General features: G+C 37.7%; 1 protein-coding gene across 7 annotated transcripts in view; it reads left to right on the forward strand.

The window, feature by feature from the left end:
- Window positions 1-26,073, forward strand: part of asic1b (acid-sensing (proton-gated) ion channel 1b) — a 149,163-nt gene that overhangs the window by 100,259 nt on the left and 22,831 nt on the right. The window contains exon 2 of one of the 7 annotated variants that reach the window (XM_065243323.2): window positions 18,559-18,749. The exons of 5 other annotated variants lie outside the window; for them this stretch is intronic. In XM_065243323.2, coding sequence (XP_065099395.1) covers window positions 18,559-18,749 — 191 coding nt within the window. Of the gene's footprint in view, window positions 1-17,804; window positions 17,826-18,558; window positions 18,750-26,073 lie in introns of those variants that run through there. One more of the 7 variants, XM_073813511.1, reaches the window with a different exon arrangement.

Consider the following 26,073-nt stretch of genomic DNA (forward strand, 5'->3'; position numbering starts at 1 on the left):
ATTTATTTCAGAAATCTTTTGGATTCGTTTATTGGGAAATTGGGACAAATAATGGACAGTGGACAGCTTGGACAGCTTTGTGGCAGCGCAGCAAGAGAATTTTAAATTTATGTAGTATTTTAATAAAAAACAGGGGGCACCCGTAATTTATATTTTTGTGCTTTATCGGGGGTCCATCAATGCTTATAGGAGGTCAGGGACCACCCAAGCCCCCCCTTAATTCAAACATTGGTTGTGGGCAGTCGTGGCCTACAGGTTAGAGGGACATTTGTGACCTTCCTATTAAACCAAAGCAGTCTCATTAGACATGCCATTTTGATTCTCTTGTTAATGTGATGTCACACTGATAAAGCCCCGCCCACTGTCACTGACTGACTGGTTAACTTTACCCAAAAGGTTTTCTAGATGTGTTTGTTAGCACGCTGTAGTGCTAATGCAACTAAAGATTAATGTCACTGAAAGTATTCACAAAAATCAGGTCTATTTTTAACTGAAATCAGTAGCTCATTTGCATTTAAAGGTACAGACACGAAAACAGCGAGGGGCATTTTGGACATGCTATAACTTATGATCTGTGTGGTATTTTGAGCTGAAACTTCAAGGACACATTCTAGGCACACCTGAGACTTATATTACATCTTGTAAAAATTGTCATATAGGTGACCTTTAAATGCAGATGTCACATTATAAAGTATATATTACTATCCATTGGCCATTACTTCACTCACATTCACTAAATGTTGATCGAGAAAAGGACCCAATGAAATCAATGATATCAGGGGGTGTGCATTTTTAATTTGTGTAAATTTGTGTGTTATTTCTTATGACATGTACAGCAATTGCCTTATGTGGAATATACAGTACAACATAAACCAGTCATTACAGATTTTGATTCATAGGCACATTGAGTTAGTCTGAATGGGTTTTTTAGGCAGAAGATGTTTCCAGATGGTCCCTTTAGACTGATGAAACAAGCTCTGTCTGTCTGTGAATGAGACATTTGGTTTGTTATGGTCGCTGATCTCAAGGTTTGCAGTCGGTGTTGTTCATCTCCTGTTATTGACTTGAATGAATTATGTTCTGCTTTGCTCTAAAGGCCAGAAATAAATTCGGTAGTGCTTACTGAGAAATTGCTTTAAAGCCCTTAAGTATATTTACAAAGAGAGCTGGCGGTCAGTTATGCATCTGTGATGGATGTGCTCGCGCTGTCGTCTCTGTGCTGTAGGTTATCCATATAAACATGAGTTTTTTCTGATCTTCTCAATACTCCATCAATGCTTGTGTTTTCAGCCAATCATCATCTGATTATTAACATCACACTGTGTGCTGTAGTCCCCGGTTGCTGTTGGGTGATGGTATATTCAACTATCCATCGATTAGCAGCGATGATATTTCGTGTCGATGGCAGGCGGGTCCGTGCCAAACAGACAGATGGGTCAAGTTTCGGTTGGAGGGCAGAATTTAAGCAGGGGTCACTTCCTGAACCTCCATTAAACCTGGATCTTGTTTCACCTCCAGAGCATAGACTCGTGTTTCTCATCTGATTGATCATCATCACTTCATCTGAGTGATCGATACGAGCATCATGTAGTGAAAAGCCTTGTGATGTGTCAGGAAAGAGATTAAAAGTATTACAGCTGACAATGCTTTTCATTCACTCTAATGTAAACATGCTGTAAGAACATTCAAAGTCTGGTGATGATTGTGCTTTAAGTCAGTCAAGATGAATGCATTCATTGTAAACCTTTCATGTGAAGAATTCAACTTTATTAATCCTCATTTGAATCTTACCTCACATACAGTACAGCTTGTTGAGAGATATGATGTTATATATTAGATGTGATACTTTTCTATATGCCCTTATGATTCTTAAATGATTTTAGCCGGAGGCCTTTTTGGACTTTGGCAAGCACCTGCCTGGCAACGACCCAGAACACCTTAGCAACCAGATAGTAGCATCCTACACCTCAAAACACCTTAAAGTCCCAATGAAATCAAAACGTCTTATTTTTGATGTAATATTGCAAGGTTTATTATAAACAATGTATCCGTGCAAGTCATTATTTAAAAATCGGAAAATGTACTTCCACCCTCTTGTGCCGATCATTCTCTGATGATGTCAGCTAGACGGCCTGGGCGGGAGCATCTGTTAACTCCGCCCCCTCCAATTTTCAGTTTGCTGCCAGTTCCATTCCTTAATGAAACACCTACTTTTCTATTTCCAATCAAAGCACAGTGGAAGACACAAGCCACGCCAACTCTTTTCCTCATGTGATATTCTGTTTTAATCGAAAATACGTCACAACACAGAAGTAAGGTCGATCGCGACTTCTGGTTCACTGGGACTTTAACATCTTCATAGCTCCTCCCTTAAAACATCTTAGCATTGTGAGGTTTAACTCTTTCCCCGCCATTGAGACGTTATTTAGAGAAAACGCTTCCCGGCCAATGACGAGTTTTTCCGGCAATACTGCTATTGCTCTTCTGCATCTTATAAAACCCAGAAGTATCGCCCTAGGGCAAACAGCTGTATGTCCATGCATGTTTTGAGGATCACTCTGCATCTGATCTTTATTAAAAGTTCTTCACAAAAATGCTATTATTTCAGCTTTTTGCTCAAAATTTGGGGTTTTTGAAACCTACCCAAATTTGGTAATGAAAAGAGAACTAATGAAGATAGGATGAAACTTTGTTTTTTTTAAGCAGATGGTCTTTTTTCATTTGATATATTGTATGTTTATATATGTGACCCGTCACGGAAACCAGGGACTCAAGTCGGCAGCACAAGTTTCGAGAAAATGAGAAACAAAGTTTTTTTTTCGAAATTTGTGATTTTCGTTTTATTGCAGAATCTGTTAGTTGAGATCACGAAGAAGCCTCTCCATGTTTGAGATAGCAGTTTTTGTATATTTAAAAGCGTACATTTTGCGGTTAAAATAGGCTTGTTTTTCCGGAGATTCTAGCGTGCAGCGGGGGGCGTCATTGTCTGTGTGTATATTTACATACTGTATAAGCTTGTGTTTTCGCCTCCGCCCACAAAGGGAACAGCGTGACTACTAAATAAGGATAGTTCGCCCAAAAATGAAAATAATGTAATTAATGACTCACCCTTATGTCGTTCTAAACTCGGAAGACCTCCGTTCTTCTTCGGAACACAGTTTAAGATGTTTTATCGTTAGATTTAGTCCGAGAGCTTTCTATCCCCTTCATTGAAAATCTATGTATGGTTTCCATGTCCAGAAAGGTAATAAAAACATCATCAAAGTAGTCCGTGTGACATCAGTGGGTCAGTAAGATTGTGTTGATGCATCGAAAATAGACCCTTTTACAGCTCACGTGATCAAATAGCCTGCGCGCGCATTTGGGCAACGGAAGTGGTGTTATTCCCCATTGGTTCTAACGTGGTAGCAACTCAGAAAGTTTATTAAAACGGTTTCTCAACATCAAAATGTCCCGTTGTTGCGTTTGGTTGCACTAATATAATATACTAATATACGTATATATGTATCTGGCAACTTTATTTTTGGCCATCTGCTAACGTCTTTTATCCACTCCACTATAGTACACGGATCTGGTAGCTGTGTTGAAAATGTTGAAAAAGTCATTTTTTTAAAAATAACTTACTGTTTGTGTTGCTTCACTGTTGATTCTTACGATACTTCCGTTGCCTAAATGCGCGCGCATACGCTGCCACGTCATCATTGTGTACAAACAGTAAAAGGGTCTATACAGTTTGGTCCAAAAATAGCAGAATTACGACTTTATTCAGCATTGTCTTCTCTTCCGGCTCGAGCGTGAAGTCACGTGACTGTAGTGACGCGCTGCCCTGTTCCTCAGACATGTTTGCTAAGTTTTTTTTTTTTTTCAAACTTATAGCCTGCGTCTCCCCAGACTATAATAGTCGGGCGCACAAAACAAAAGAAAAATAAAAGAAGCTGGGGCGGAACAAATAACAGTCAGCCGCATCGTACGTCAGCCGCGTCACTGACTTTATGCGGCGCCGCAGTCGGATGACGTCAAAGTACCGCGAGAGCTCTTCAAGAAATCTTACGGAGTAGTTTAATTTCGACTCGCTCTCGCGGTACTTTGACGTCATCTGTATGTCAGTTCTTGCAGCGCAGCATGAGTCCAAACACACAGAAGTTACACAGATATAGTATTCTTCATATAATTGGCTACATGTTTTGTCTATCAATATTTTCCATGAAGTCATTGGCTGATGGAGGAACGAGCGAGCGATTGGTAACATCTCTAAAGGATGTTACGTTTTCGACGGCGCTGTTTGGATGATCTATTATACTACTTCCCTATTTTAAATACAAACTTTGAAGGCGGGTTCATGTGTTTAACGGAGTGTAAGCTCATATACCCTTACATGTTACGATTTATTTAAATAGTCTTCAGATTATATATTATATTGTATTACCAGACATTCATGCGAAATCTGATGTAAACAATCTATATTTCACGGATTATACGCATTTGTGGATGAATATGGTCATTGGATAATCTGAAACAGACTGGATTCGACTTGTGATCCCCACAAAGGTAAAATAGTCATGTTTATTTTTGCGGGTTGTCATTTGGTCATAAAATACTACATATGATGCTAGAACATCTCAAAAAGGGTTTTACAGGGGGCATGGCTTAGCTAAATGAGATGTAAATGAGCCCTATTGTCTCCCCCAGCTGAAAAGAAGAGTCCCTTTCGTCTCGATTTTCTCGGTTTGAGTATTTCTGAGTTCCTATATTCAAATGGCCACAACTTCTCCAAATCTTATCAGATTTCCATGTGTTACACATCGTTGGAAAGCTTAGAAACTGCACTTTCAGAATCTGTGAATAACTCAAAATGCCCAGATCCGACTTGTGTCCCTACTTTCCGTGACTGGTCACATATTTAAAGAAGAACAATTATTGGAAGGCATTAAACTTTTGTTAAAATCATGAAAAATGCTGGCGTTGGCTGGCAACTTTTTTTAAACGCTAGCGGGGAAAGAGTTAAATGCAAAAATGTTATTAGACAAACAAAGTTTTTGTGCGATTAATCCTTTGACAGCCCTAACAAAAAGTGATACCACACACCTAACTCCGCCTATAAACCCAGCGTCACAGGGGTTAAAGTAAATTATACAGAAATTTACGAATTTGGTCGTTACAATTAGCCACCTTCTAAAATATGTGCGAATTGCCATGAGATTGCATTGGAAGCATTGCCTCACTGACTATTCCTTTTTAGCTTTATTAATGATGCCATCCACTGTATGTCAGCATTTTATCTGTGAGAGTGCGATGATGTGACCTTGAAGATTGGGCTCACATTATCTAGAAAATCAGAAACTTCATCCAATATTAACAATGCTGTGATGCAGATTTCATAGCATCTCCTCTCTCTCTCTCTCTCTCTCTCTCTCTCTCTCTCTCTCTCTCTCTCTCTCTCTCTCTCTCTCTCTCTCTCTCTTTAAAACACACACACACACACACACACACACACACACACACACAGTTTTTTAACTTTGCTTGGCGTATCATTCACGTAAAATCATTCTTGACATGAAAGTACAGCTTGAATGAACAACATAATTGAAGTAAATCCTTTTTACTTTCTTTTTAAATAAATGCCTCTGGTTCTTTCTTTGCCTGTAAAACAAATGTGTCCTGCTGATGTAACTTGGGGTAACTTCATTTAATTTTTTGGGTTAAATTTTACAAGAAGGTTATATTTGTTAATATTGTTTAAAGTTGCGAAGGGGACAGGTTCCCCCATCTGAGGGTAGTTACTAATGTAATCTGAACACAAGGTGGAGCCACAAAACAGAGATTCATATTGTCAGGAATCAGGATCATGTTCAAAGACTTATCAGTGAAACTCCTATTCAAAATCAAATATAAAAAAAACATGCCTACTACATTTTCTTGGGTATATTGGATATGTTTATCTGTAATATTCTTCAATTTTATGAGTAAGATGAGTCCATCACCTTTGTGTGAGGTTTGTGTGTCATCAGCCTAATGCACCCTAATGTGCGTAAAACACCCACACGTATCATTTACAGAAGGGAGTTTTTATATAAATGCTTTCTGATTTGTTTGTTACTGTAAAGCTGGAGGTGTGCAGATGATGTCCATCACCAACGGCAACACAATGAAGGCACACATGAACATTATACAGATCACAGATGAGTGTTTGATCCTCCCACAGTTTTCTCAGTCTGGTACACACTGAGCTTTCATTTATCGTGTTTTCATAGCTGACGCAAAAGCAGAAGACTTTCAAGCATTATTTCAAAGACAATCGATAGTTAACCTGCAACCTGCTTGTATGTGTTAGCATATCTATATATAGCTAATATATGATCTTCTGAAATGAATCTGTTGATCTGAAATGAATCTGAATATAATTCTCTGCTTATATGAAGCGCTGTCCAAGGTGCTGAAATGTCGTATTGTCAAATAAAACCAGATTAAAAATGTTTACCAACATGTTTAAACATTGAGGATTAAACAGTAAATATAAATATTTATTTACTCATTCATGCATTTCATCCAAATGCATTTTAATTAGTGCATGTGTTCCCTGGGAATCAAACCTGTAACCGTCAGAAGTGAATGCAATGCTCTGTCAACAAAAAATGTCAACTGTTGGTTTTGTCTATACTTTTGGTCATTTTAAATATGTATATATTACCTTGTTTTGGTTGAGTTTCCTGATAAAGATTGAACTTAACTCTTTCCACACCAGCATTTTTTTTAAAAAGTTGCCAGCCGGCGCCAACATTTTTAGGATTTTCACAAAAGTTTGATGTCTTCCAGAAAATGTATGGCCTTAGTGGTTGATTACAGGTTTTATAAGTTGGGTAAGAGCGCCACCTGGTGGATAATATTGAAAAAACGGATTGCTGGAAAACTCGTCATTGGCAGGGAATGCTTTTCTTTTAATTGAAAATTGTAAGTGGTGGGGAAAGAGTTAAAAGGGACATATCATGAAAATCTGTTTTTTCCATGTTTAAATTCAGTAATTGGGTCCCCAGTGCTTCTTTCATCCTAGAAACGTTGAAAAGATCAACCCAGTAACTTTTGATTTTGGTAAACCATTCTCTGCAAGCACGTGAAAAAATAGGTCATTGAAATTTGGCCCCCATCATGATGTTGCAAGGGAATTATTATAATAATTCAGGCCCTTAATCTGCACTATCCAATCACAGCACTGCCATTTAGTGCAGTGAGAATGAGAGAGGAGAAATTTAAACAAACCATCATTATGGTGATCAGTGTTTGCATTAGCTAATTTTCATTTTAAAGGACACACTCAAAAACAGCAATTTTTTGGCAATTCAAACATGTTAAAATAAATTATCTGTATGGTATTTTGAGCTAAAACTTCACATATGCACTCCAAAATACTTATTTTATATATTTAGGAGCACTTTCTCTATATGCTACATTGCGAGCGTTTATTATTCTTTTACGTGCGTTTCCCAAAAAAGCACTTAAATACGATTTGCAGATTGTCCTGTAGGTGACCTTGTAACTCTGTCACTTACGATGCACTTAGGGTTTTCGATTACTCCAGGGCACTCGTACATCTACAAGGATTCTCCTTAAGTTACAATGCTTTTGTGAAATGGCCTGTAAGTCCAAGATGATTCGTACGATAATTTTTTACGATCTGTTTAGCCTTGCAATGCTTTTGGCAAACTTAGCCCAGGTAAAGATCTCATTTATGTCAGTGTATTAATAGCTTGTTGAATTGTTAATTCAGATCTCATTAATGGAGTCAGTAGGAATGTAAATACACTGTGTGCCCAGTCTATAACCCGATGAGCATTCATCTCACTAACTCACTGACCTCCTACCGAATTACAAATGGCTCGTGAAGTTTGCATTTATCATAATGAACATCCAGTGACCGTGTGAAATGTGAGCATTCGCTTTAGTTGAGAGTAAAAAAATATTTCGTGCACGTACAGTATTGGATAGGCTGACAGCTAAACTCACCTTTAACACACTTCATGCATGACTGCCTGATACAGTTGACCTGTTCCTAACTGCTTCACTATATCTACAGCTCAGATCAAAGCAGAAAAAGACAAAGAAAAAGGATGATAAAATAGTGTATCTGAAACCTATGAGGTTATAATACTTCTGTATTTCTGTATAGATCATTGCATCTTTGGATAAAAATGTCTGCCAAGTGCATAAATGTAAAAGTGTAATAAATGTAAATATTCATCATCACATAATTTTACAGAGTTAATGTAAATCTGTAACATTTCAAGTAAATAGTTTATGATGTTTTAGTGTTCTGGAGGGCATCAATTGGAAATGCTTGTATTAAAGCACCTGTGTGACATTTTCAGTAGCTGTACAGTTGTTTAAAAATCTTTTCACACAGTTCTTGGTGAATAAACGTCTGGATAGTGCTTTATAGACCTCATAAGAAAGAAAAATCCCATATGATGTCTCTTTTATTATTAAAATTGGTTTTCTTGACAATAGTATTACATAGAGAGCTAAAAGAAACTAACATTAGTTACTATAATCGACTGTATGCTTACAGCTCAAGATAAATGAGAAATGAACACGAATGCTGAAGTTAAATTACATTTATAAGGCTTTTGAATGGTGGTTTGGATATCATATTTACTCACACACAGTAAAATCAAGAATATGTTACCGTGCGTTCACACCAGATGCGAATAAAGCAAATAAATTTAGCTTTTGGCGCGTAGTTCATCGTAGATGCTTGAACATTTTAAGTTAACTTGAGTTATTTGCCTCAGCTTGCCACATCATAATCACGTCGCTACTAGAGCAAGCTCCTGATTGGTTAAAATGTGTTGCGAATATCCACCAAAGTTCAGATTTTTCAACTTGCATGTAAAACGCCCAAAACGCTTTATTTGCACCGTATCACTCACGTGAAACGTGTCATTCGCGCCGCAGAATGTCTGTCGCGTCTTTGCATTGACTTAACATGTAAATGACTCACAGTTAACTCTTCATTCGCATCTGGTGTGAACATACCATTAGTCTTCAAACTTTCTGTTTTCTGACACGCACGACACATTGCATTACCAGGCCACACAATCTCTCTACAACCACACAGCTCAGCTGAAAGTGAAAAATTTTAATTTGAGGTTCATAGAGTTTCTGTTGTTTTTGCTGAAAAATCTTTTTCTTAATTGGTATCTTTGTCAGTAGTCATAGATACAAGACTACGCACGCTGTGAAAAAATTTTTAAGCACTCGTCTTTATTTAAGCACTCGCAGGAAAAACAAAATCTTTGCAATTAATTTCAATAAAGTCCAAACCACAATAACACACTTTTGTGTGTTAAAGTCCCTGTAAGGTCAGATATTTAATTAGTTTTCTGAGTTTGTGACACTACAGAAAAATGTGTTATTAACCACTAAACCAAATTTTAATGCTGTAAAAAAACGGCAAGTAAATAAAATAAGCAGCTTTCTCTGCTCTCAAGCGCTGGGGGCGTGTCCACTGTCTGTGCCGAAACCACGCCTACTCGTGGGAAGGCTGCCATCACTCTGAACTTTCAAATAACACTACAACCTGATGGATGCTGCTGATTGTGTTAGAGGCGGGGCTATGTTAGGTGCCTCCAGTGCATCACTAAGCCACCGTTTTAGCCCCGCCCAAAAATCATGAAAATAGAAATGTGGAAAAACTGTTTAATGGTGTAACTCCACAATTCAGTACTATATAGTTTCAGTCTTTTTGACGTGTTTCAGCAATACATTTATTACAATTATAATGCATTTTCAAATAAATTTTCAAGATCGACTTTATAGGGACTTTTAACTGCATCTGTTTTAATTCTTGTACTTTAGAAATTGAAGGTTTGAAAATCTGTCCTTGACATTGATAAAGTATGTTTAAGGAACATGAACTTATCCCACTGAGTCATTTATTTTTGATGATCATAGTTTTCATTTCAGCATCAAAGTCTTTAGTCTTATTACTGTCAGGTTTTGTTCTGTTTAATAAATCTCTATAGAAATACACCACAAACAGCATTTTTCAACTTCAGTCACTTCAATTAGTGCATTTGTTTTTTAGTTGGGATCAAAAGGCAACTTTTCATTTCTGAGATCAAACATCTTAAATAATACATTCTCATGGGTCACTTCATATGAACACCTGAGGAGAAAAACTCAAAAACAATTCTGTGTTAAATGTTAGAAACACACCAGAAGAGAATATTGTATCTCAGGGCGAGACTTTGATCTCCTGCTGCTCTTATTAAAACACAAACTTATGGGAATTCTGGCATGGAGTGAAATAGACGTTTATACCTGCATATTACCTGTATAGGGAATTTTGGATTATTTAACAAACTTCCACCCCTGGGTGTTGAACTTGGATATGTGATATTTCTAAATGTTACCTCAAATGACTTTAATAAGAAAATTAAATGTTGTGGATAGTAAACCAAAAAACCTTAAATGTACAGAGGAACTTGAGAGAATAAAGGTGCTTATTTTTAAATGCCCTGTAGCTCAGTTGGCATTGCGTTAGTAACACAAAGGTTGTGGGTTTGATTTTCAGGGAACACACATAAACCTCATTCACACAGCACTTTGGTCCCAGAAAATTTCTGTAAAATTGTCATAGAGGCTTCTGTGTGAACACAAACACACTCCTGTAAATATTTTGGGATCGCTCCTGTAAAGAGGACCTAGTAAAGTTGCCGTAACATTCACGGAAAACATTCTGTGTGAACAAGAGGCAGAAACAATACCGTAAGGGGGTGCCGTAGTGAAGATGCATGTTTTGCATACGACATGTGTGACCTTTCGACGTAATTTCGTAATACGTTGGGTTAGTTGTGGATGAAAAGTAATTTTTCATCGCGTATCGTGTTCATACCAGATGTGATTGAAGCGTTAAGCTCTAAGTCGATGTTAAGTCAATGCAAATACACGATAGACATCCTGCGGCGCGTTTTGGGAATTTTTGACGTGCAATATTCGTGTTGTGTTAACCAATCAGGAGCTTGCTCTAGTAGTGACGTGATTACTGTGTAAAAAGTTGTAAAAAATGCTCTTTACTCAATTAAAGCCATAAATAAATATAAATATAAATAGAGACTACAAGCTAGTTAAATATAGCTATGGCTAAATTCTATTTGCGTCTGAATTTTTATGCGCAAATGATTCAAATTTAAGTCGGTGTCAAGTCAATGCAAATACAGGATATACATCCTACGGCGCGCTTCTGACATTTGACGCGCAATATTCGTGTCATGTTAACCAATCAGGAGCTTGATCTAGTAGTGGCGTGATTACTTTGTAAAAAGTTGTAAAAATGCTCTTTACTCAATTTAAGCTATAAATAAATAAATAAATAATTATATATTTATATATTATATAATTATAATTATATTATATAAAATTCTATTTGCGTTTGAATTTTTACGTGCAAATGATGCGAATTTTACGCACAAATGCAGTGAGTTAATCAAAAATGTTCAAGCATCTTTGATGACATGGGTGGTGTTCTTATAAAAGTGGTGTAATTGTTTAATGGAGCCATACAGCCAATAGCATTGGCCCAGTCCATCCAGAAAAATTTGATTATGCGATCGCATAATTTAATGCATAATCAGCCAAAGTCCGCATATTTATGTGGCGGCCACATTTTTTAAAATACACCGCTCTTTTGCCGCATAAATTGCAGAGTTCTGCGTGCAAAAAATGCGGGGCTTGCATGATTTCATAATCCCCGCATTTTCGTAGCAAAAGTCACATATATCTTAGCAGAAAGTTGAAAATGTTGCATTTACTTCACACAAGCTCAGCCATGTCCCCTGTTGCCATGGGAACGTTATGAAGTGACGTAATTATGCGACGTAAACATCAATGAAAAGCTGCAAAAGCTTCAAACAGTTCTTGCAAGTTCCCGCAGTTTTTGCAAGTTCCTGCAATTTTTGCAAGTTCACACAATTTCATTGCATAAAATTGCATAAATATCCCACATACTCCATCACATTTTTTAAGAACTTATAATCAAGGATTTTTGCCTGCAACATTCACAAAAAAACTGTGTTTTTCTGGAAGGACAGATTGCCTATCGGCTTTCCAGTGTTGGTTTATTTTGGCCCTGTAAGATTGACTCTAATGACCATTGTGCCACCCACAACATCAAACAGACACCATCTTTATCTCAAAATATCATTACATGCATTGACTAATCTGCCTGTCACTGGTATACAGTAGAGATATAAATAATATTACACACTGAACTCTTGTCTGGTGTCTGTCAGTAAATATATAACACTGTACAGCTCCTCTCAACAATATTGAAGTAACATAGTGTGTGAATATGTAGCGTATCTCTATCTATCTCTCTCATTTTATGTGTAGGAGTGTCGGCCGGCAGCTGCAGGCTGAAGAAGACACTTGGCAGCGATACGGAGGCTGATTTAGGCAGCTTTCCAAATGACTACAAAGTACACTAGTAGAGGTGCTGAGCTCTTGGTTTAGTATGCACAATGCAGTCAATGCAACATTAAATGAAGAGCTGCAGTGTTTGATTTAATGGGAATCTCAGTTATTCATGTTGGGAATGAAATGGAGAACAAATAGATGATAAATCTTATGTTTGTCGTGTATAATATGAACGTAAAACATATTGTCATCCATATTTGCTTATAAAAGAAGCTTGGTTAAATCTCATGAGAGCATCATTTAAACATTCAGTATGGGATCTTTGTCTGGCACTGTGAATCTGGATGGATTTTGTAATCATTAAACCGTAGTGAGTCACTGCCCAGGTGAGCGTTGTCCAGATTATCATTTCATGTCCTATTGAGAAGAGGAGATGAGCTGACGTACAGTCATTTTGCAATTGTATTGCATGTGCGGATGTAAAATTGGATGTTGTTTAGAGAAGAAACGTTTAATGGACTCCACGGTGAGTCACGCTGGTTTCAAAAGATGAAACCGATCTTCAAGTTCAGTCATATAACGCTTCCATCTGTTTTCTTTATGTTTATTTTCTTTTATGTTAATTTAAAGAAAAAGGTTTTGCTCATGTGGGAAATCAATAACTTTGATGTTTTGTCCTCTATGTATTAAAAGTATTATGTTATGTTCTTTGTTTACTAAATAACTCTAGAGACCATCCGATTATTCTGAGATACAGTACAGTCAGGTGGTACGAGACTTTCAAAACCCCATTGCTGAACAAATGAGTGGGTTTGATCAGTATTGCATGTGAGATTATATTTCATGTTTATCTATAATACAATTCTTCCTACTGTCCCAGTGCACGTTCATTTATTTTACAGGTTATTACATTTGGATGAAATATTATGAAGACACACACATGAATGCGTACAATAGATAAGGGACATCAATCATTTTTTATCAAATGTTAGCTTTATTAAAAGAAACATATACAGTAACCTCTGAAAAAACTATTTTAAGTGCTTTTGTGAAGGAACTTTTTATGAAAGTGAACAATTGGTTTTATTTATACATATATTTGGGTTGTACCGATAGCGATATTCAATAACTTGAAGGACATCTACTGATATTGACATGATACCTTTAAACTCCTTGTTTCAAATTATTATGTTAAGAAATCCTAGAAATGCAGAGCGTACCGACTGCAACTCTGTTAGCAGTGTTTCCATTACCGTTCAAATTGCACAAATTGACATTGCGAATAAAAAAAAAAACGGTCAACGGAAACACGTCAATCCCGTAAAATTCGTAAGAGGTATATTTCACAAAACTGCAATGGAAACAGTTTTCACATTTTCAGGTCTACTGATGTATGTAAATCACATAATCATTATTTGAACATGACGTTATTAACGTATTGTTTAGCACCTTTCAGAAACACCTCATACATGTTTGCTCCCAAGTATAAGAGGCTATTCGCGTGTAGTTGGACGCTTGAACATTTGAGTTTACTCGCTTCATTCGTGCGTTAAAGCCACTCGTGAAATTCTAGTCATCCGAGACATTCACCCGCGGTTGCCGCCTCTACCGCGGCTGGTGTAAACGCAGCATTATTGCGAGAGGAAAACTACTTTTTAGTGAAGTTTATATTGAAATTTAGCAAATAACGCATAAGTTTGCGCAAATTTGTAATGGAAACGCAGCAACTGTGACCCCATTCAAAATCATCCCACAATATGAGTTCTGATGCGTTTTTCACCGCTTTTAATTGTTAGTGAAAATAGTGTAAAGAAAATTTGTTGTTTCAGCTTAAAGTAAGTGTTTATGCTGCCTTTCAAAATGCATATGTGAGTCACCACAGGACAAAAATGTCATTGTCTGAGACACCATAGGGACGGAGCGCACAATAAAGTGCAGTTTATCCATTTAGGGCAACTGTATAAACATAAAGGCGACTTCCATGTAAGAGGAGTTTGTAGATAAGAGGGGGTATGTAGATAAAAACGCCTCATAGTCTTTAAGGTAATAAAAACAATACAGTTCATTACGTAAGGTTGATAATTATGTAGTTATGTATATTAAATTGCATTTCTGTCAAGAGATCCTACTAAAAGTTACACACTGCACCTTTAAAATTTTGCATTAATTCAACTTAAAAAAATATTAGTTAACAAAAGTTGTTTAAAAATGTTAAGTCAGCTAATATTTTTATTAGGGATGCATAACGAGTAATCACGATTAATTTATATCAGAATAAAAGTTTTTGTTTACATCATATATGTGTGTGAACTGTGTATAATAACTTTGTATAGATAAATGCACACACATGCATGTATTAAAGAAATATATTATATTATGTATATATTAAAGAAATGTTAACATGTGTATATACATTGGTATATTTATGTATAATTTAAAACTTAATAATTAATAATAAACATGTGTGCATATTTATACATAATTAATGTACACAGTTCACACACATATATGATGTTAACAAAAACTTTTATTCTGATATAGATTAATCGCGATTAATCGGTTTGCATCCCTAATATTTTAAATGCTATTTTAGTAAAACTATAAACACATAATAAAAAAGTGCATACCCATTTAAGAGATTAAGGTAGAAAAACTCATGTTTAGACCATTTCTACAACGACTTAGCAGATCTACTTCAACCATTTCTTGTTTTTCTGCTGTAGTTCTTCTTTAAAGAGAGACACGCTTAATGTTTCATTGTGACATGAGTTCATCAGTGTCTCGTAATGAATTAATCTTCAGTAGAGAGCCGCTGTGTTTTCGGCGGATGATAATAATGAGCTGATGTCTCTCAGCGTGAGATGATCCCTCCGACTGCAGTACAGACGTTTTCTCTTTGATGATGTCGCTCGCTTGTGCTATAGGAGCTTTAGTCATTCTTGAAACATGTGGGTGTGAAACAGACCGACAGACACTCGCGTCTACTGTAACTGTGAGAAAAATACATCACATTCACTAGTAACATCTACATTTTGTTTGGAAATACCACAAATGTGACCAGGTGTGTGAAAAACATCTAGGCATTTTTATGATTTACTGTTTTCTACATCCGTCACATTTGAATGCACTGTACGTCGCTTTGGATAAAAGCATCGAATCCATAAATGTAATTGTAAAATCTCCTTTCATGAAAAATGCCTTTTGTACAGCAGGTTTAATATCTTTGAGATGTTTGGAGATAAAATATAGCGTATGTCACAACACTTTCTCCCTAGAGATAACTTGTTTCGTGAGAAAAGAATAAGGATCTCTTTATCATTAGAGATCTGGCATGTATTGAATGTAGCTTTGATTAAGATGTCAGATGTTAATCCTCAACACCTCCACTGTAATTCCTTCTGACTTTTTTCCATTACTTTAAATCATTAAACAGGCCAACATAAAAACATTGAAGATTTCATTAAAGATTTAAATGTGCACCATTTATAAAGAGATTCACCTCTTGTTGTTTACAGTATTTTTATCCATACTGTCCTCTTTTATGTACAGTACAGATATAAACAGCAGACATTGTGAGATTTCATCTCTGCCAGTAAGAGAATAGAGACTTAAAACATGTTATAGTAAATGGGGTGTGAAGTGCGGGCATCTTGACCGCTTTACCTTTCTGAATAACAAGCTTCAGAGTATCTCTACTTACACCGACTGAGAGAGGAAAGTATAATTATTGGAGTAAATGATGCACTTAAAATCTCTGTGTGCTGTTGTACTTCATCTCAGTTTAAAGGGCAGAATAACAGTGTAAACGTGTGCTGACGTTAGTCTGATAGATGTCATGTTTAATGAGACACACATTTCATTATATTCACAGCAAAAATCCATTAACAATTTAATTAAATTTTATTTATATAGCGCAATTGTTTAATTTTTCCAAAGCAGCTTTACGTTAATAAAAAAAAAAGAGCAAACAGAAAAATTATAGGAAAACAAAGTAACAAAGTACAGCGGCTAAGATTAAACAATACTAGTGAGTGGAGTAATAATGTAACGTATATGTAGCGTAAGGTAATCTAACGTAGCGAAAATAACGCAAAATAACTAAATTTTCTCTGAGCCCTGAATACATTTGCATTTCAAACTATGACAGAATCTTTAGCACGCAACTCTTGACAGGGCTGACAAATATTGCGTTATTTCGTCACTGTTTTGCGCGTGTAGGTCCAGAAAGCTGTTTTCGACCATGATAAGTAAATTCCTAAAGCAGTGATTTTTTTCTTATAAATCGTTGTGTATCTGGTTTCATGTGTTACGGTACAGGTTATTTAGTGCTGTAACACATCCTGAAGTTTGATTTTTCAGAGTTTTTCAAAATAAAAGTTAATTGAGTTTAAATGTGAGAAGATCCTGTCGGGACGAAAGAAACACTTGTTACTCGCTGCTAATACTGTTGCATTACGTTGCAAACTTATATGCAAATTTATATTATTCTAATTTGATTTTTTTTTCAACAATTCAAGTTTGTACTGTTGGGTTGCTTTTGAAACTTTTGATGAAACTGAAATTTTAAATGAAAATGTAATCCATTTATTTTTTTGCAAAGATAAATTACAAAATATGTTTGCAGTTACATATTAACAAGGTCATAGTTATGTATATTTACTAAAAACACGTATAACACAAAAATCTATTTTGTTTTGTTGTGTTACTTTCATCCCAGCTGACAGAGTCAAGAGTAACAATGCGCTACTTATGTTCAAGGTGAAATTATACTGAAGTTGTTTTACATGACATCAAAAATTTAATTCTGTCTAAAATATTATCTTTTAAGTTTTTCTGAAAAATTGTACTTTCGCCCCTGCTCCCATAATATCAATGGACACCCAAGGGGTTAAAAAACTCCTAGGAGAAAAACCTTAGAGGGAAAAAGTCCTGCAGAGGAAAAAAACAGATTTCTCCTGTCAGATTTTATGCATATCTGTTTTTAGAATGACCAAGTACTTATCTGAGCTGCAGAATCACATCATATTTTGTATTATTTAATAGCCTATATATCACTAGTCAAGAGTTTGGACGCAGTGCTCATTTTTTATCATTACTTTCCACATTTTAAAGTCATTATTAAATCTATAACCTACGGAATAATAAGTATGATGTAGAGACGACCACATTTTTTATTGGACATAGTGCTAGGCATATTCTGCAGAGGGAGAGAGAGAGAGAGAGAGAGAGAGAGAGAGAGAGAGAGAGAGAGAGAGAGAGAGAGAGAGAGAGAGAGAGAGAGAGAGAGAGAGAGAGAGAGAGAGCTTGGAAGTTGATTTCAGTGAAAGACAGAGAGGATTACCTCGTGCACACAGGAGTAGATCTCGCGCGCTGGATGAATTGAAGATTACGCGCACTCGTCACTGAATCTCTTTCACGTGAGAACTTTATGATTTCTGAAGCGCGCAACAGATTACAGTATGAAACAAAAGGGTAAATAAAAATGTCGCGACGCGTGTGTTTAGGCAAACCTTGCGTTTTCTGGCAACAGTTGAGACTATCATTGAGAGGGGCAAACCGCAGCAGTTATCATTTGTTGTCATTATTTACTACAGCTCCACATTTCAGTCAGTTTCGGTGAACGTGCGCGTTTGTTCTGCGCGTAAACCGTCCACAGGACATGATTCATGCTGGACATTACTCCCGCGCGCGTTAACGGGCGTCCTAGCGTCGCTTCTTGAGAGCTGAGGGGGCGTCGAAGGTCTCTGACGCTTTCCAAAATGTGCCAGAAAGCGAGCCAGCACGCGGAAGGTTCGTTTAAAGAAGCGGGAAAGCTCTTTTTGAAACACACGACGTTTCACGGACTGAGGCACATCTTTCTGAGCGGCTCGTACCCGCGCAGGGTCGCGTGGCTCCTGGCGTTTTTAACTGCGCTGGCGCTTCTTTTCACCTGGTCCTCGAACCGAGTCCGGTACCTGCTCTCGTCTCCGGTTTACACGAAAGCGCATATGGTTTACGCCAAGCGCCTCGTGTTTCCCGCCGTCACCATCTGCAACCAGAACCTCTTGCTGCCGCGACGCATGAAGAAACCGGACATCTTCAGCGCGGGCACGTGGCTCGGACTCCTCGGGAAGAACCGGCAGGTGTCCGATGGAGTGCGAGAAGCGCTCGCGGGCACCGGTAACGAGCCTCCCTGGTCGCCGTTATCGCGCATATTGGACTTTAATCACTTTCTGCCCCCTCCTCGTGAGTCTCAGCCCTCCATGAGGCAGTTACTGGACCGTCTGGGGCATCAGCTGGAGGAGATGCTGCTTTACTGTCGCTTTCAGGGCCAAATGTGCGGACCGCACAACTTCAGCACCGTAAGTGTGTGGACAGCGACGTGAGTCTCCGGGTTCGAGTCTCTTTTAATATAGATGCATCTTAAAGTCTGTCTTACAGTTGTTTGTAAACAGTTTAGGTTGTGTTTCCAATACTTAATTTGTAGAGCATTTATGTTAACAACATAAAGGTCATGGGTTCGATTCCCCAAACCATAAATGTATGGACAGTTTCTCGGTTTGAGTCTCTTTTAATGTAGACTGGCTCTAAATGTCTGTCTTACAGTTGTTCTCAATACTCAGTTGATAAAGCATTATGTTAGCAACACAAATGTCATGGGTTTGATCCCCAGCGCCATAAGTGCCCAGGTTCAAGTCTTTATATTAATATAGATAGACTCTTAAGGTCTGTCCTACAGTTGTTTGTAAATAGTTAAGGATGTGTGTTCTCAAGAACTCAATTGGAAGAGCAGTGAGTTAACAACACAAAGGTCATGGGTTCGAACTCCAGCACCATAAGTGTATGGACAGAGGCAAAAGTTTTTCGGTTCGAGTCTCTTTTAATGTAGACTGGCTCTAAATTTCTGTCTTACAGTTGTTTTCAATACTCAGTTGGTAGAGTATTATGTTAGCAACACAAAGGTGATCGGTTCGATCCCCAGCACCAAAAGTGTCCTGGTTCAGGTTTATTAATGTAGATAGGCTCTTAATGTCTGTCTTACTGTAGTTTAAAACAGTTTAGGTTGTTTTCCCAATGATCGATTGGTAGAGCGTTGTGCTAACAACACGAAGGTCATAGGTTCGATCCCCAGCACCATAAATGTCCAGGTTCGAGCCTCATTATTAATGTATACAGGCTCTAAATGTCTGTCTTACAGTTGTTTTCAATACTCAGTTGGTAAAGCATTATGTTAGCAACACAAAGGTGATGGGTTCGATTCCCAGCACCATAAGTGTCTTGGTTTGAGTTTCTTTCTTTATGTAGATAGGCTCTTAATGTCTGTTTTACTGTAAACAGTTTAGGTTGTTTTCCCAATGATCGATTTGTAGAACATTGTGCTAACAACAGAAAGGTCATGGGTTTGAACCCCGGCCATAAGTGTATGAACAGTGACAGGAGTTTCTCGGTTTGAGTCTCTGTTAATATAGTCTGTCTCTAAATGTCTTACAGTTGATTGTAAACAGGTTAAGCATGTATTCTCGATACTCAATTGGTTAGCAACACAAAGGTCAGGGTTCAACCCCAGGAACCACACATACTGATAAAATGTATACCTTGAAGTCACTGTCACTGAATGCGTCTGTCAAATACTACATGCATGTAAATGTACAGTAAATGTTTTTATATCAGCAGTGTGTTTTACTTCCAGGTGAAAGGACAACTTTACCGCCTATTGAGTTAAAGATGAGGTCATGTGACAATTATGTCGCTATATATGCTGTTGCCTTGTTGCACACTAGTATCACTTATTGTTTTGAACAATAGTAAGCTAGCTGTGTAGAAAATAATTCATTAAAATCAAACTTTGATCTCATAATTAAATGATGCTTTCGATTTCACAGACAGGGTCACATAGTGTTCAGTCTATTAGTCCAGATGAGCTCTAGGTTGGTTTTAATTATATAATTATATGTGTCTCGCCATAAACAAGTATGAGACCGTCTTTGCATGTTTGTTAAAGTCATTCAGTCATGTGACTTGTGGGATATCATGAATGATTTTGTCCTGAGGCCCTCAGCGTTACAGGAGCCCATCTGCAGTCTCCTTGCGTCCAGGTCCTTGCGAATAGTAATTTGGCTCCGTGCTAAATTTATGCAGTGCATTGCATTCAGTGTAAAAATTATGATCTGTCATTTTAAGAGAGTGGAGCCAGTAAATATATCCGTTTTTCATCCTGCACGATGATTTCATCGCTGATACGAGACTGTAGAATAAAAGAATGATGGCATATTAGCACTATAGGTCCTTTAAACAGCTCATTTTGTGTTACGCGTGTGTTTTTGTGTACAGTATGAATCATTCGGCTGCACTTTCAATAGCATACAGAAGGTCATTTTCCCGGCAGGCACGCACATCTGCATGTAAACATATAGATAAACTCCTCTTTCTTCCTCCATTTACACATGAAAAGAGTTTCATATGTGAGCCAGAGCAGCTCGAGAGCATTCACAGATAGACCTTCATTTAAAGTGATTATAGTGTGCTGATAGTAAAAACAGAGACTGAAGCGTCAGTCAGGCTTGAAGATCTTGGTAATTATCAACCTCGCAGCTCTCTAACTCTGTGCTTTTCTTTGTCTCTAAAAGGAAATTCATTTTCATGAGCTCTGCTTGAGCGAGCGCTGCTGGTAGGAAGCCCCACGTGCAGCATTTAACTCGAGTCAGAAATATGGGCATTTTGAGTACCATGTGCTTGAAATTTCCTTTGTTGGCATAGATGTTACATTAGATGAGTGTTCAGGAGATGGTAGTGAATTTCGTTTGTCATGTGAACCACACAGGTGTTTGCCTGGATGTTAAAGCGCCCGTTCTTTCTGTGTTTTTGAAGCTTTGATTGGGTTTACATTGTGCATTATAACATGTGTTTATGTTTGACATAATTTACTTATCTGTATAGCGCTGTTTTCACTGTCCTCAAAACGGGCTGATGTCTTCCATGTTCTATGAAGTCCAGCCATGATGTCAGCCAGATGCTCCTTACCTCACCAATCCCAGGAAGTAAACTGTTGCCTACAATCCGTGTGTTTGTTGTAGTCCACAAAAGAGATCCACGTTGGAGACGATAACTTGCGTCATCGTTTACTTTGGGGATTGTACCTTTTGTATATCATTAACATAAACTAACACGCAAAAGGAAAATGCGAATTGGATCATAGTTGCCCTTTAAAGGTATATTTTAACTTTAAAACTGCATCTCTTTTCGGTTTCATCCATCTTTTATGTTTGTTGTGCATCTCTGATGTCACAGTTGTAATACTGCAGGTCTGGATCATATTGATAATCAATAACACCCTAAGGCTGGAGGCCAGTATGAAGATCTACCAGAGAGACAGAGGAAGATGGACAACACTGTCCACAAGCAGGGCACCGACAGATAAATGGTAACCCGTTTAGCAAGACCGGTGCTCTTAAATTGGCCGTATTGCCTCTCCATTTCATCACTGAGTCTGCTGCCAATGTGGCCGACTGGCAGTCGATAGGGGAAGTGCTATTGATTTTATGCGGCACATCCTGTGGCGATCATTGCGCCCGTATTGATCACTGTCAAACCGGGACCACCAATCTCCTAAACACACAAAACCGCTCACTTTAGCTTCAGAAAGAAACAAGATGGCAAACAACATCCAGATATGATTTAGATTTTGGACACAACAAGCGAGACAAATAGTGTAAAACATTGTTGCATTGGTCCTTGTACTTGCCTGTTCTGTTTTTGTTGTGTGATTAATGTGTGGGTTGTTTTTTTGGTGTCCTTGTGTCATATCACACTACAAATGTTGATCTGCAACGTCCAGCGGCAGTAAATCAAAGTGTGAGTTGAGACGTTCATCGGTCACAGACACTTTTCAATCGAACCCTTGTGACAGTTCTTGAAACAGCGTTGAGTTTGTACCCGGACGGCCCTCAGACAGGGGCAAACTGACGTTTACATTGTGAATTATTCATTTCAGAAGTGTTGCCTGTCTTCGTCTTGATCTTGATGGGTACTGATGGGTATATCAGTCACGCTCGGAGGACACCAGAGATAGTCTTCATCAATAGTCTTCTTCCTAGCACATTAAAGTGGAAGATAACAATGACATATCTGGTTTAGGATGGTAATGTGGATTGTGAATTGCTTTGTGCAGCAGCAGACTTGAGGAGGTGAATGCTAAATATTTGTGTTTTTTTTGCAATCTGGGTCATAAATGGGCAGAGAGACGAACCATTGGCAATGCAAATCTGCTGTTTAGTCTTTTTACAAGCTTGTCTTTCATATAGGATCTCTTCATGTTGTTCATGTAAACCTGTTTTAGACAAAACACTTGCATCTTTGTGCACAGCATTCAGTTTTCTGCCAAATACAAGTTGCACTACTAGTAATTTATAACTTGCACAATCGAAACCAAATGCAGTACCTTGTTTAATTTTCTGTTGATAGGTTACCAATTAATTTTTTTGCTTCATGATTGGATAGAAACCCCACTGTTGATAATTTTAAGGGCAAAATGCAGGACCTCGAATGCATCCCCAGATAAGCTTGTGAGGAGGGAAAAGAGTGATGCTTGATCTGAACCTTGGTTTACTTTGTTTTGTAATCTTGCAGTCTTGTAAGTTATTTATTGTTTATTTGCACCGTCTGGGTTTGGCAAGGAGCTTTTTGTGTTTTTTTTGTTGTGACTCCCGAATGTTATTTCAGCACTGCGGACACATTTCTGGCAGAAAAGTAAAGAAAGTACAAAGATGTCATCTTTTTTTGATAGATATGTTTACAGATAGGCTGGCTGCAATATGAGACTGCGGAAAGTAACATTCTTATAAAAAAAAATGTATCCAACATTAGAAATTTTGAACCATGGGTGCCTTCTGCACGATTTTGAGGGGAAACTGAAACTGCGATATTTGGCTTTTCTTTGGTGCGAATTGCAGTATGATAACTACAGGATGACAAACAACTTGCATTTTATTGTATAGCTCTGGAAACTTGACGAAAATAGGTGTGTGATTGTATTACATAACATACCTCTTGTCAAGAGGGAAAAAAATAATTGACAGTCACAGCACAATTGGGTTTCAATTTCAACAAACCACCATTATGGCGATCAGTGTTTGCTTTAGCTCATTTGAATTTTAAAGGAAACACCCAAAAACGGCACTGTTCATATAGCGTAATGCTGTGTTTACACCAGAAGCAAATTTAATTATTTGCGCAAGTAGATTGCATACAAAGTCAATGCAAAGACTTGAATAGACGGGAATTCGTGAGGGGCGAAGCGAATGACACAAATTAGGAAGTGTGATTGCCGTGAACATACGTCTTCCTCAAAGTTAAAAACATTCAACTCAAGCTGAAAATTTGCATGGTGCAAAGTTAAATCCAACGAATAATCTAGAGTGAGGAATATGATGCTTAATTTTTGGTCTATACACAGCATAACAGCGTCAAAGATAGCGAAACAAGTATTCTGGAATGTGACTACTACGACTACAGAACAATGCAATACAGAGGCTGAAACAATATACCGTATAGCTCTACTTTCGATTAAACGTATTACAGGGCTACGTTACACTACATGAGTTTAAAGGGGTCATATTGTGTGATTTTTTTTAAGAAATGTAAAATAAATCTTAGGTGTCCCCAGAGTACATAAGTGAAGTTTTAGCACAAAATACCCCACAGATAATTTATTATATCATGTTTAAATTGCCACTTTGTAGGTGCGAGGAAAATGTGCCGTTTTTGGGTGTGTCCTTTAAAATTCAAATGAGCTAATGCAAACACTGTTCGCCATAATTATGGTTTGTTGAAATTGAAACTCAATTGTCCCGTCAATTATTTTTTTTGTCTCTCTCTGCACTAAATGGCAGTGCCGTGGATGAATAGTGGAAATTAAGGGGGCGGTCTTATTGTAAAAAGATTTGCTACCTACGTCACAAAACAGGCGGACTTTAAATTAGCTATTTTTTACATGCTTGCAGAGAATGGCTTACCAAAACTAAGTTACTGGGTTGATCTTTTTCACGTTTTCTGAGTTGATAGAAGCACTTTGGACCCAATTATAGCACTTAAACATAGAAAAAGTCAGATTTTAAACATCTGACATGATTTTAAAATACTTAAAACAAGACTTTATCACCACCACATCCAGTCTGTAAATCAGGGCTATATTTCAAATTGAAAAGCAGCGCTTGTTCAGTTCTTAAGCAGGTGTGATCACGAATCACATTGACATCTCATGGTTATTAATGTTCAGAAGAAGGTAAATGCGATTTGAAATAAGTCCACACGATTCTCATCTGTGATCCCATCTTTCACAGAAAACTCTAAAAAGCGATGCCGACCTGTAGGGACTGTAAAAAGCTTTTCTCCTCTTGCACAAACTTTTAAAGTTGCTTCATTTTTCATCATGTCCCTTTACAAAAGGCAAGAGTGAATAATGAATCATTGATGGCTTTTGTCCTGGACGTTTCTGTGCACATGATGTCAGGATTCACTCGTGAGATGAGATGTGTTGGCATATTTTCAGACGTTGAGGATCTCAGAAAAACATACAGTGTGTTCCCGACTCTATTCGTTTCTTAAACAGCGTGTGAAGCATTTTGTCTATTGTAAATGTTTTCTAAAGGTTCATTCTTTCGCGCCGAGCACACAATGGTTTAATGTCCTCGTTCATGGTGAGATATCCATGAAGTTTCTGCTACAGTCGACTCAAGGTCAACCGAACTCGAACCCGACGCTCTTGTTCATCACCGTTACCACAGCAACTCGCTCTTTCGTCTTGGCAACAACCTTGCTTCTATTTGATAGATGTTTTACATGTTGTTATCTCATAAAGTGCAGATCTCTGGAGTATTTGATGTTTACAGTCTGGGGTGTATGGCTGAAAGCATTGCATCTTAAAATGATCTCATATATCTCAATATTTATAGAGAATACACACGTGCTGATCAAAACGTATACCGTGTAAGTCACTTTGGATAAAAGCATCTTCCAAATCCATAAATGTAGATGTTGATGAAGTGAGCACTTCATCTCTAACATCATAACTTCATCTGTTGTCTGTGTTTGAGAGAAATTAGTTCCTAGAGAAATCTAGAGATGTGTCCGGTATCTTGAGCTTTGATTCCCTCAAGATCTGTCATTCCTCGGAAGACGTGGCCTATTTCATTTCCTCCAGCCTGAAGTTTCTCATTTGTCCGCGATGTAATCGGGTTGCGGCGCAGACGGGCTGCAGCGGTGCGGATCGGTCTCCCGCTGTCTGTGATCTGATTACACGCCCATTAGATCAGTTTCAATTAGGAGCGATGAGATGAGTTCACAGCGGATCACATCAGACTGAATAAGAGATGCTCTGTGATTCATCAGTCCATTTCCTGAAGAACACCTTGAAAACATTGAATCCTTTGAGACTATTACATCACACATGACTCATGACAGAGTTTTGTGTGCACTAAAATGATTTGTAGAAATAACTCTGTGAACTATGAACCGATGCTGGCTGGATGTCTGTGTTGGGAAAACATCATCTTATTGGTCTGTTTTTTTAACAAAAAATAATAAAAGGCATGTTTCCCACATGGTTTGGCAGAGCAGTGAATGATATTTATTTGGCATCGTCAACAAGTGATTGTATATTAACAGAAACTCAATGTAGTAAATCAATAT

The sequence above is a fragment of the Paramisgurnus dabryanus genome, chromosome 24 (genome assembly GCF_030506205.2).
Source record: "Paramisgurnus dabryanus chromosome 24, PD_genome_1.1, whole genome shotgun sequence".
Lineage (NCBI taxonomy): Eukaryota > Metazoa > Chordata > Actinopteri > Cypriniformes > Cobitidae > Paramisgurnus > Paramisgurnus dabryanus.